Source organism: Rhinoderma darwinii, chromosome 4 (genome assembly GCF_050947455.1).
Source record: "Rhinoderma darwinii isolate aRhiDar2 chromosome 4, aRhiDar2.hap1, whole genome shotgun sequence".
NCBI classification, from domain to species: Eukaryota; Metazoa; Chordata; class Amphibia; order Anura; family Rhinodermatidae; genus Rhinoderma; species Rhinoderma darwinii.
The window spans coordinates 399,628,000-399,641,195 of NC_134690.1; the positions used below are offsets into that span (position 1 = coordinate 399,628,000).

Below are 13,196 nucleotides of genomic sequence, written 5' to 3' on the forward strand. Positions count from 1 at the left end.
CATCTGACAATGTCATGACTTCCAACATGGTCGAAATTTTTGTAAATCCCGACATTTTCACCCCAACCATCGCTCAACCAAAAGTCGCTGTAGAGCCCAAGCTACATATGTGGATGTAGTTATCATCCATTAGAACAAATACACCACTTCCCGCAAAATGACGTACCAGTATGTCCTAGTTGCGTCACTTATCTGCATTAGGACGTAACAGTACGTCCTGGGGATCATGGTCATCGAGGGAGAGAGAAACCTCTGATCCCAGCCATTTAACACAGTTAATAGTGACAGCGGCGCCTAAGGAGTTTGACCGCAAGGTTCCGGTATTTTTACAATGGCAGCCATGGGCCTAAAAAAGGCCCTCAGGTCTGTCAGATGGATGACCTTATAGATTGGCTGTGAGTGTAATGCAAAAAAAGCGATAATGAAATGTTTCATGGTCCTCAATTGGGTTTTTAATCGAAAACAGGATGCAATTTGGCAAAAAAGGAAAGTTTAAAAATCTACTTTGGAAAAATTGTCAACATTTTTTTTTGCCACCTCAGGCCAAGAGCCATTTGGGTTATATTCATATTGCGCAATTTGTACTTTTTGGGGCAGATAAGGATGCATGAATTTTACTCAAGGATGGGAGTATTCTAATGTTTGCCATAATTGTACTTTTCCTTCAATGCTCTTTGGCGTCTCATCCAGCGTTTCTAAATGAAAGACACAAATTTTTGATTTGCACCCATCAAAAATTTCTTGCAATTACTGTTTTGGCCAAAAAGTATCAGCTAAATCATGTGATACTTTTTTTTTTTTTTGCAAATTAAGTTCTTATTCTTTACCATGTAATTCACGCTGGTTTTTCCTTTGACTCTGTAGGGCGTCAAGAATGGATCACAACAAAAATATTCCCGGCAGCACGTTACAGAAACCATAAACTCTGGACTAGAACGGGCCAGAGAAGTTACCAGATCTTTCATGGCTCCACCTGGCACCTACGTCATTCTACCCTTCACCCAAAATAAGGGACAAGAGTCGGAGTTCCTGCTAAGAATCTTTATGAAGACTTCACAGATCGCCGAGTAATAATTTTTTGTTTTTTATTTAGCTTTTCAAAGGGACAAACAATAAATTTTTTAAGTATTTGTGAAAAATAATGGAAAACATTGGTCACCTGTGATCTGCTGACTTCATGCGTCTCATGCATATTTGGTGCGGAAATTTTTGCTTCCTTTTTGAGAAAAATATACGTGAATATGGCTATACGGTACCGTATAAAGCTATATAACTAAAGCTATAACCAAGGGCGTACATACCATAGCGGCAGACATTGGCAAAAGGGTTCTCGCCCTGGTTGACCCCATTGCCTTTGTTATTGGATGGCGAGAACCTGTGCAGGATTTCCCTCTCCAGGGGAACGACATTATTAGCAAACTAGGGGGTTGGGAATTGGCCCAAGGATAATGGAAAGGGTGTGGAGGGGGAAACAAACACCAGGCCCTTCTGTTCTAAGGTGTAAAAGCCGGCACCATAATCGGGCCCCAGTTTAATATTTGTTATGGGGCCCTTTCTCTTCCATGCACACCAATGGCTATATATATATATATATATATATATATATATATATATATATATATATTAATAACCTCATACCTTCATAATACCCTCAAATACAAAAATTAAAAAACTAAAAAAAACAAAAACCTAGGTTAAAATATTATACATTATACCACACGGTCTAGACTCATGATTGCAAATATTTTAAGGGTCATCAAGTTGGTTTTGACTCTTGCCAACCACATGACTAGAGTTCCTCCAGAAAGGTCTAACCTCTTTTTGGGTCTTCAAACTTTGTGAGCTTTATGTTTTTTGACAGTGACTATCCACCTTGTGTCCATTTCTTCTCCCAGTTTCAACTTTTTCATGGTTAATTTCAGAATGTCCGGTCTACTTTTTGGGTCTTTAGGCTTCTCAACACTGCGTCCATGATGTCAGGAATTTACTCCTCGGTGCTGGTGATGACTTCTTCCACATTTCCCTTCAACTCTTTCAACCATAATTGTTTTCTACTCCAGTGACTTGAGTCTTCCCACTAGCGGGAGTCTTGTGCCACTAGCGGGAGGATGCTCTTGATTTGGTCAAGGATCCACTTAGTATTTTGTTTCTGCTTGTTGTCCATGGGATTCCCAAAAGTCTTTGCCAGCACCAAAGGTCAACTTTTTTTAACTGTCCTATAATTGAACACAAAAAATTGTATCCCATTTTAAGGGGCCAAGTCAAAATTATATATAGTTGGTGGCCCGATATTACTCTAAATAATAATGACTCTAAGGAATCTATAGGGTTTGGCTTTGGTATATAGTATTAAGTGTCTGTTATAATTGTAGAAATCCAGACATCGGAACCACATCAAGTGAAACGAATCGAGAGTTCCTCCCCAGCAACACCTCATCGCAGTAAGTATCAGATAATTCATACTATTTCAAGGAGGCTTCGAAAAACATGGCTGCTTTTTTCCAAAAACAGCGCCACTCCCGTCCACAGGTTGTGTATGGTATTGCAGCTCCGCTCGATTCACTTTAATTAAGCAGAGCTGCAGTTCAAGACACAACCTATGGACAGCTGTGGCGCAGTTTCTGGAAGAAAGCAGACATGTTTTTGTAACAATGTAGAACCCCTTTAATATATTGTATGTGGTATACACTTTTATACTGAAGTTTTCTTCCACTTACCTTCCAAACTGTGATTCTGGTGTTTCTAATGTAGTACCGAGGCACATGCAGCAAAGAAATGCAAATAACAATACATATATCGTCTCTTTAAAGTGTTATAACATAAATAAAACATACCAGTGACATTGAACAAGGGATACACTCGGGGTCGTGGGGGTCCAAATAGCCCCCTCTGACACTTAGATAATATGATTCTTTCTGCCAGCAGTCACCACTAGGGGGAGTTTACTTCATATGGATTTATACAGCTCACATTGAAGTTAATGATAAATCTTTATGCATTGACCTCCCCCTAGTGGTGGCTACAAATAGACAGAATTGTATAATTTACCTCTATGGCTTTGTGAAGGTAAACAGTGGATTTGGGTGAAAAATAACGCAATAAATAATATGAATCCCAAAAAGCATATATTGTGTCTCTCACTAGTGCAAGCGAAACAGCAAATTGGAAAAAGGGAGCCGGACCTGTTTTTCTGGCCAGGCGGCACCTTGCAGCAACAGAAATCTCCCCCCTTGATCTGTCTGTCATAGAGACCAGGGAAGTGGTCTCTATGAGCATCATTTTAGGAATCTTATTTCTGCATTTGGGGAAGCCTCCCCGGTCCTGCACACCTCCTGGACCCCATAGTAGTTATATATATTACAAACTGTCCCTTTCTATATGTCTATGTATACAATAAATAGTATGTATTTTCAGAACTGAAAACAGCAAAAAAGTACAAAGAAACGGAAACCAGGCTCTGTTTCCCAATGACGCCACACTAAGGTAGGGGTTCAATGTTTTGCCCACATATAGCTTGCACTTTGACTTCACTAGTTTGGCTCAGCTCTCTTGAAATGAAAGGGGCTAAGCTGCAATACCACACATAACCTGTAGACATGTGTGGTGCTGATTTTAAAGAAAGCAGCCATCATTTTCTAATCCTGTAGAATCACTGACGGTATAGAAGCTTGAAGTTTACATTGAAGTACTGACTAACTGTTAAGCTGGTGGTTATATTAGCAGTGCTGCAGTGTAAAGCATGGAGAAGCAAGAGATCATCAGCCTGAGCCTTTGATGAATCAGGAAATGGATTTTAGATGACATCAGACTCCAATAGCCAAGCTGGAGTCACTGATCATAATTTTGCCCTAAATTCTATATTTTGCGGACTGTACCTTTAAATATAGTTTGTATGAAAAATCGTATTTATTTAAAAAAATTAAAGTAATTCATTGGTGTAACTTTTTTTTTTGTGCTCATGTTCTTTCTTCCAGTGACTTTGGCTCGAGGCTCAGCATAAACTCTCAGAATCCTAAGGTAAATGGCTAGTTGCCTACTTAATTGCTTTTATTAATATCTGTCACCCGTTATGATGCCCGACTTACAGCGGTTTTTGCCAGCTCAGATTTCGTGCATAAATCTCGCCTGGCTCTGCTCCCTCGCACGTTCTGGGGACTTTGATTTGCTGCCTTGTAATAACACGCTGCGTAATGTCTGTAGAACGACAATGTATAATTAATTGGGCAGCCACAGATACAGTCGCCAGTGCAGCCGCCCATCACTTATACCGCTGCTCACTCATCGAGAGGCAGGCGGGTGACAACTGTCCCATCCCTCTATATTCACTTGTTTAAAGGGGTCCTCTGCCATTTCCACACTTGGAGGACATCACAATCGACATGCATGACTACCTATTACCCCTATAAACAAAACTGCCAGCAGAGTAACCCCATAAACAAAACTGCCAGCAGAGTAACCCCATAAACAAAACTGCCAGCAGAGTAACCCCATAAACAAAACTGCCAGCAGAGTAACCCCATAAACAAAACTGCCAGCAGAGTACCCCCATAAACAAAACTGCCAGCAGAGTAACCCCATAAACAAAACTGCCAGCAGAGTAACCCCATAAACAAAACTGCCAGCAGAGTAACCCCATAGACAAAACTGCCAGCAGAGTAACCCCATAAACAAAACTGCCAGCAGAGTACCCCCATAAACAAAACTGCCAGCAGAGTAACCCCATAAACAAAACTGCCAGCAGAGTAACCCCATAAACAAAACTGCCAGCAGAGTAACCCCATAAACAAAACTGCCAGCAGAGTAACCCCATAAACAAAACTGCCAGCAGAGTAACCCCATAAACAAAACTGCCAGCAGAGTAACCCCATAAACAAAACTGCCAGCAGAGTAACCCCATAGACAAAACTGCCAGCAGAGTACCCCCATAAACAAAACTGCCAGCAGAGTACCCCCATAAACAAAACTGCCAGCAGAGTAACCCCATAAACAAAACTGCCAGCAGAGTAACCCCATAAACAAAACTGCCAGCAGAGTAACCCCATAAACAAAACTGCCAGCAGAGTAACCCCATAGACAAAACTGCCAGCAGAGTAACCCCATAAACAAAACTGCCAGCAGAGTACCCCCATAAACAAAACTGCCAGCAGAGTAACCCCATAAACAAAACTGCCAGCAGAGTAACCCCATAAACAAAACTGCCAGCAGAGTAACCCCATAAACAAAACTGCCAGCAGAGTAACCCCATAAACAAAACTGCCAGCAGAGTAACCCCATAGACAGTACTACCAACAACGTGCTTCCATAAACTATAATACCAGCAGTGTGCCGGAGAATCTTTTCTTAGAACTTTGCATTGTGCCTCCTCTGTTATTTCTACTGGAAATGTATGAACAGATTGACAGCTGTGCATTACCATTCCCCCTGTTAATAGCATATCTATCTATCTATCTATCTATCTATCTATCTATCTATCTATCTATCTATCTATCTATCTATCTATCTATCTATCTATCTATCTATCTATCTATCTATCTATCTCATATCTATCTCATATCTATCTCATATCTATCTATCTATCTATCTATCTATCTATCTATCTATCTATCTATCTATCTATCTCATATCTATCTATCTCATATCTATCTATCTCATATCTATCTATCTATCTATCTATCTATCTATCTATCTATCTATCTATCTATCTATCTATCTATCTATCTATCTATCTATCTATCTATCTATCTATCTATCTATCTATCTATCTAATATCTATCTCATATCTATCTATCTATCTCATATCTATCTATCTATCTATCTATCTATCTATCTATCTATCTATCTATCTATCTATCTATCTATCTATCTATCTATCTATCTATCTCATATCTATCTATCTATCTATCTATCTCATATCTATCTATCTATCTATCTATCTCATATCTATCTATCTATCTATCTATCTATCTATCTATCTATCTATCTATCTATCTATCTATCTATCTATCTATCTATCTAATATCTATCTCATATCTATCTATCTATCTCATATCTATCTATCTATCTATCTATCTATCTATCTCATATCTATCTATCTATCTATCTATCTCATATCTATCTATCTATCTATCTATCTATCTATCTATCTATCTATCTATCTATCTATCTATCTCCTATCTATCTATCTATCTCCTATCTATCTATCTATCTCCTATCTATCTATCTATCTCATATCTATCTATCTATCTCATATCTATCTCATATCTATCTATCTATCTATCTATCTATCTATCTATCTATCTATCTATCTATCTATCTATCTATCTATCAATTCAATTCAATTCAATTCAAAGAAGCTTTATTGGCAGGACCAAATACATATTAGCATTGCCAAAGCAAGTAAGAAGTAAGGGAATGAGGGATAGGGACTGAGGGCTTGGGGATAGGGACACATCTAGGGTCGGGGTTATACAAGTCCATGGCATATCATGTCTCTCTCAGTCCATGGCATGCAGTGACATATTGTGCCGCTGTGCCCACTATCTATCTATCTATCTATCTATCTATCTATCTATCTATCTATCTATCTATCTATCTATCTATCTATCTATCTATCTCATATCTATCTATCTATCTATCTATCTATCTATCTATCTATCTATCTATCTATCTATCTATCTATCTATCTATCTATCTATCTATCTATATCTCATATCCAGGGCCGCCATCAGGGGGGTATTAGGGGTAGTAGTGTAGGGGGCCCGGCCAAACTTAATTGAAAGGGGGGCCCGGCAACTGCCGCGACTTGCCTTTGGTAGAAAAAAACAGGCTCCTGCAATGGGGCCTGTTTTTTTCACCAAAACAATGTCGTGAGCTGCGGGCACCCCTCTCGTGAAACACCGCCGTGAGCTGCGGGCCCCCCTCTTATCACCGACCGCTTGCGCGTGTACGAGCGAGCGCGCGACTGCGCGCGAACGACCGCAAGCGCGCGCGCGCCCACGCGCGAACGACCAGGCGCGCCACCGAGAGGGAAGCGGTGCGCCCGCAACACAAGATCTACGGGGAAGGACAGCCACACTGGACAGCGGCGCAGTCTACTTACCTGCTGGCCCGCCTCCAACTCGTCCTCCTCGTCCGCCTCCGACTCCGCCTCCTCCTCGTCCGACTCCGCCTCCTCGTCCGACTCCGCCTCCTCCTTCTCCAGAGCGTGGCTGCGTAAGGAGAGGGGGAGGAGTCTAGTTGTTGCGCTGCGGCAGTTCTACGATCCCCGCCATTTTCTGGAGCCTGGAGGAGAAGGACTACATCTGGACCGAAGACATCGCCTGAAGAGGACTGGAGTGGGAGCAGCTCTTCTGACACGGTGAGTAAAGTGTCTCAAAGTGCTGTTTATGTATGGCCCTGTTCACACAGTATTTTGCAGGCCGAAAAAATCTGACTCAAAATTCCTTAAAGAATTTTGAGGCAGATTTTGACCTGCCCACACTATCTTGCCGCGTTTTTTGCTGCGTTTTTTGCCCGCTGCGATTGAGGACAGCAGACAAAAAACGCAGCGAAAAATGCATTTTCTGCCTCCCATTGATTTCGATGGGAGGTCAGAGGCGGAACCGCGGCAAGAAAGGACGTGCTGCTTTTTCTTTTTTCCGCGACTGGCTCCCATTGATTTCAGATTAAGTTTTGGAAGTTTTTTGGTGCTGATTCTGACGCAGTGTCCGAGTCAATATCAAGGCCCAAAAACTCTGTGAACTGGGCCTTATTGTTAGGGCTTATTCAGACGAACGTGTAATACGTCCGTGCAACGCGCGTGATTTTCACGCGCCTCGCACGGACCTATGTTACTCTATGGGGCCGTGCAGACTGTCAGTGATTTTCACGCAGCGTGTGTCCGTGTGTCCGCTGCGTAAAACTCACGACATGTCCGATATTTGTGCATTGTTCGAGCATCACGCACCCATTGAAGTCAATGGGTGCGTGAAAATCCCGCCCAGCGCTTCCGCAGCCGTATAAACTATGAATGAAAACAGAAAAGCACCGCGTGCTACAAACAGAGTGTCATAATGATGGCGGCTGCGCGAAAATCACGCAACCGCGCATCATACGCTGCTGACACACGGAGCTGTTATGACCTTTTGCATGCGCTAAACGCCACGTTTTTGCGCACACAAAAAGCACACGCTCGTGTGAATCCGGCCTTAGGGTAGGAACACGCTAGGCATGAACACTGCGGATTTTATGCAACACATTTTATTGTGGACAATCCGCACCGTATCACAGTCGCAGCCGAGTGGATGAGATGTGAAGAAATCTCATCCACACGCTGCAAAAATAATGGACCTGCAGTGCGGCTTTTGATTATTTTTTTTTGTGAACCAGCTTAAAAAAATACAAAACTTTTGTGTTAGGGCCTGTTCACATCACCGTTCGCTTCTGTTCCGTCTGAGGTTTCCGTCGGGTGAACCCCGCAACGGAAAGTGAAAGTGAAAGCTTCCGTTTCCGTCACTATTAGCGCAGTCGACTACGCTATTGATTCCGTCCGAAAACCTGCCGGAATGGTGACGAACGGAAACAATTAGCGATGTTTCCGTCACCATTGAGATCAATGGTGACTGAAACGGAAGCTGTGCTGTCACTTTCACTTTCCGTTGCGGGGTTCACCCGACAGAAACCTCAGACGGAACCCCGGAGCGGAAGCGAACAGTGATGTGAACAGGCCCTAACACAAAAGTTTTGTGTTTTTTTAAGCTGGTTCACAAAAAAAAATAATTCCAAATTCTACTGAACCAACTGCCTATTTAGAGAGCGGCAGCAGCTCCAGGAGCGACATCATAAGGGACACACTAGGCGGATATGCTGAGTAAAACTCCACAGCTTATCCCGGGAGCCGCAGGGAATTCTGCCCGCAAAACCGCACCAAATAGTGGCGCAGGTTTGGTGAGGCGTGTCCGCTGCGGGAATCCTGCAGGGAAAAAAAAGTTTAGACTTGCCCCGGCCGTAGTTTAGGTGACGCATCTCTCTCTTCTGAACGTAGCCCCGCCTCCTGGGATGACGCTGTAGACCATGTGACCGCTGCAGCAGTCACATGGGATGAAACGTCATGACAGGAGGCGGGGCTGCGCTAAGAATAGAGGATCGCGTCACCAGGACTACGGCCGGGGCAAGTCTAAACTTTTTTATAAATGTAAAAAAGTACCTTTTTTTTTTCTCATTTTGTGATTTTTGCGGCAGAACCGCAGCATTTCCGCAACAGAGGAGCAGCGATTCCACAGAATACATTGACACGCTGCGGCTTAAAAAGCCAAAAAGTCACACTGCAGGTCCATTATTTTTGCAGCGTGTGGATGAGATTTGTTCTAATCTCATCCACTCTGCTGAGACTGTGATACGCTGCGGATTGTCCACAATAAAATGTGTTGCATAAAACCCGCAGCGTTCATGCCTAGTGTGTTCCTACCCTAAGGCCGGATTCACACGAGCGTGTGCTTTTTGTGTGCACAAAAACGTGGCGTTTTGTGCATGCAAAAGTTCATAACAGCTCCGTGTGTCAGCAGCGTATGATGCGCGGTTGCGTGATTTTCGCGCAGCCGCCATCATTATGACACTCTGTTTGTAGCACGCGGTGCTTTTCTGTTTTCATTCATAGTTTATACGGCTGCGGAAGTGCTGGGCGGGATTTTCACGCACCCATTGACTTCAATGGGTGCGTGATGCGCGAACAACGCACAAATATAGGACATGTCGTGAGTTTTACGCAGCGGACACACGGACACACGCTGCGTGAAAATCACTGACAGTCTGCACGGCCCCATAGAGTAACATAGGTCCGTGCGAGGCCTTGATATTGACTCGGACACTGCGTCAGAATCAGCACCAAAAAACTTCCAAAACTTAATCTGAAATCAATGGGAGCCAGTCGCGGAAAAAAGAAAAAGCAGCACGTCCTTTCTTGCCGCGGTTCCGCCTCTGACCTGCCATCGAAATCAATGGGAGGCAGAAAATGCATTTTTCCCTGCGTTTTTTGTCTGCTGTCCTCAATCGCCGTGGGCAAAAAACGCGGCAAGATAGTGTGGGCAGGTCAAAATCTGCCTCAAAATTCGGTGCGCGGTTCCAGGCGGCCGCGGGTGCGCATGCGCGGGAGTTTGCGGGTGCGCGCGTTTGACGGACCCCATGACGACCCCCATGCTACCCAGGGCCGCCATCAGGGGGGTATTATGGGTACTGATGTGAGAGGCCCGGCCAAACCTAATTGAAAGGGGGGCCCGCAGCTCACGACATTCTTTTGGTGAAAAAAACGGGCCCCATTGCAGGCAGTTGCCGGGCCCCCCCTTTCAATTAGGTTTGGCCGGGCCTCTCACATCAGTACCCATAATACCCCCCCTGATGGCGGTCCTGGGTACCATGGTATAGTGCTGGACGGAGTACCGTTAACAGGCGGTGCCACGGTAGGGGGGCCCAGAAAATTTAGCTGTAGGGGGCCCTGAAATTCCTGATGGCGGCCCTGCTCATATCTATCTATCTATCTCATATCTATCTATCTATCTATCTATCTATCTATCTATCTATCTAATATCTATCTCATATCTATCTCATATCTATCTATCTATCTATCTATCTATCTATCTATCTATCTATCTATCTATCTATCTATCTATCTATCTATCTATCTATCTCATATCTATCTATCTATCTATCTCATATCTATCTATCTATCTATCTCATATCTATCTATCTATCTATCTCATATCTATCTATCTATCTCCTATCTATCTATCTATCTATCTATCTCCTATCTATCTATCTATCTATCTATCTATCTATCTATCTATCTATCTATCTATCTATCTATCTATCTATCTCATATCTATCTATCTATCTATCTATCTATCTCATATCTATCTATCTATCTATCTATCTATCTATCTATCTATCTATCTCCTATCTATCTATCTATCTATCTATCTCATATCTATCTATCTATCTATCTCTCTATCTATCTATCTATCTATCTATCTCTCTCTCTCTCTCTATCTATCTATCTATCTATCTATCTATCTATCTATCTATCTATCTATCTATCTATCTATCTATCTATCTATCTATCTATCTATCTATCTATCTATCATCAATATGTCTGTGTGTTTCTCTATCTCATATCCCTGTATATATTATATCAGTCCCATTAGTAAAGGGATACATGATAGAGGTTTAGGTGATTAGATGAGGTCACTCCGCAGTCTAGACTTTTCCCATGACATTAATTAAACATTAATTACATTTGCTGCAATTATTCATTAAAACTGACTGAAAATTTATGTATTATTTGACCTTCCCAAGGTCACATTTAGACAAGCGACAGCGACTCAATGATAAACACATTAATATCTTCACAAGAACATTAAACCATCTTTAAACCCACACGCAGCAATATCTACTGTGCTCAGACACCAAGAAAATATGTAATATATGACCACCAAGTATCATGACAGACGCACAGAGCTGGAGAAAATTCATTAAGCACCAAACAGCAGCTCCCACCTCATCAGTTTTCTACTACAAAGCTGCTCCTCAGGGGAGGGGCATTTTCCCACCACCCCCCTTTTCTGTTTATTTGCAAATCTGAAGTAACGCGGGGGTGGGGTTTTCACTTGGTGTCTGTTTAATGCATAGAGGTGCTGCTATTACAGGTTTCCAAGAAGGAGGAAGCATGAGAATTGGTGGTGCACCTTATAAAGGGTCCATTATCTTGATAGATATTTGTGAGAATTTTTTTTTGTAATGTCTACTTTTTGTTCTCTATATATATTTAGGCTGTTTTAAAAAGATATCAAGATGGCAACTATGAGAATATTTTTGTCCGTTATGCAAACCAGGTGAGTATATATTACTCTGCAGTAATGCTGAATAGTTATTGCCGCAATATTTACGTGATTTATGCAGGGGTGGGATCCAAAGTTTTAAGAGGTTTCCTACTTGGCTGACTAAAATAAGTGTGCAGGGTGTAGCGTGCCACAGAAAATTATCCCTAAACGAATATTTAAATGTGTCTCTATGACAACACTGCCTGTCCCTGTGCTCTGGTAGCTCAGTGTTAACATAGGCACACTGAGACTCATATGAGCCAATCAGGTCTCTTCTTTCATTGTCTTAACTATATAAGAAAATTGTATAGTGGATTCTGTTTGGTTGCTATAAGGTGCAATGACCCTATGATGACACTGTGCAGGGGTGCAAGGTCAGGAAGTGTTGTCATATGGACATAGGCAAAGTAACTTTTCGCAAAGGAGGGCTGAACTTTCAACTTCTGATACCTCAACATTGAAATAAGGTAGTTGAATGATCCTTTAATGCAGGTGTAAAGGATCTGCCAGACACAGCTTCTGTGTCGACGCCAGTGGTTAGTCAGTCTGCACCTGCTCTTAAGTCTGATAGAGTGACTACTTCTTCTATCACTCAGGCTGGGAGGCTGAGGAGTGGGAGAGCCTATCACAGCCTGGCCAGACGGAGCTAGCTCCTGCCCTCTGTCTATTTATACCTTCATTTCCTGCTTCTCCTTTGCCTGTGATTCTGCTTGTTTCCTGGCTCTGCTGCTGCTTGTACTATTTGTCCTCTGCTTCATATTGACCCTGGCTTTACTGACTACTCTTTTGCTCTGCGTTTGGTACCTCGTACACTCCTGGTTTGACTCGGCTCGTTCACTACTCTTATAGCTCACGGTGTAGCCATGGGCATCTGCCCCTTTTCCCTCAGCTTCCTTGTACCCTTGTCTGTCTGTCGTGCACATAGTGAGAGTAGGGACCGTCGCCCAGTTGTACGCCATCGCCTAGGATGGGCCATTGCAAGTAGGCAGGGACTGAGTGGCGGGTAGATTAGGGCTCACCTGTCTGTCTCCCTACCCCGTCATTACAGGAGGATGATGATGATGATTATGATGATGATTATGATGATGATTATGATGGTGATACTACTAATTTAAAAATCATAAATCCATAATTATATATTTTTATTTTTTTCAAGACCTCCGAGATGTACGCCGAACAGCTGCAAATGCTTCTAAATGATGTTATTATTACAGGTAAGTCTGAATACAACGGATTGAACTGACCGCAACTTCCTAAATAGTAATTCGATCCTGGGTTTGATCATTTTCATACCATCAATTAAGCCACACCCATCTCCATCTAAGACACTCCCATTTTTCAAGGACT

The 13,196-nt window shown here is 42.6% G+C and overlaps 1 protein-coding gene across 1 annotated transcript in view; it reads left to right on the forward strand.

Moving 5' to 3' along the window:
• The window catches only part of LOC142761435 (calpain-13-like), a 132,822-nt gene that overhangs the window by 94,905 nt on the left and 24,721 nt on the right, over positions 1–13,196 (forward strand). Inside the window, exons 12-17 of the mRNA XM_075864625.1 lie at positions 865–1,067; positions 2,373–2,441; positions 3,415–3,483; positions 3,975–4,017; positions 11,799–11,861; positions 13,006–13,063. Of these exons, the coding sequence (XP_075720740.1) occupies positions 865–1,067; positions 2,373–2,441; positions 3,415–3,483; positions 3,975–4,017; positions 11,799–11,861; positions 13,006–13,063 (505 nt within the window). The remainder of the gene's footprint in view (positions 1–864; positions 1,068–2,372; positions 2,442–3,414; positions 3,484–3,974; positions 4,018–11,798; positions 11,862–13,005; positions 13,064–13,196) is intronic.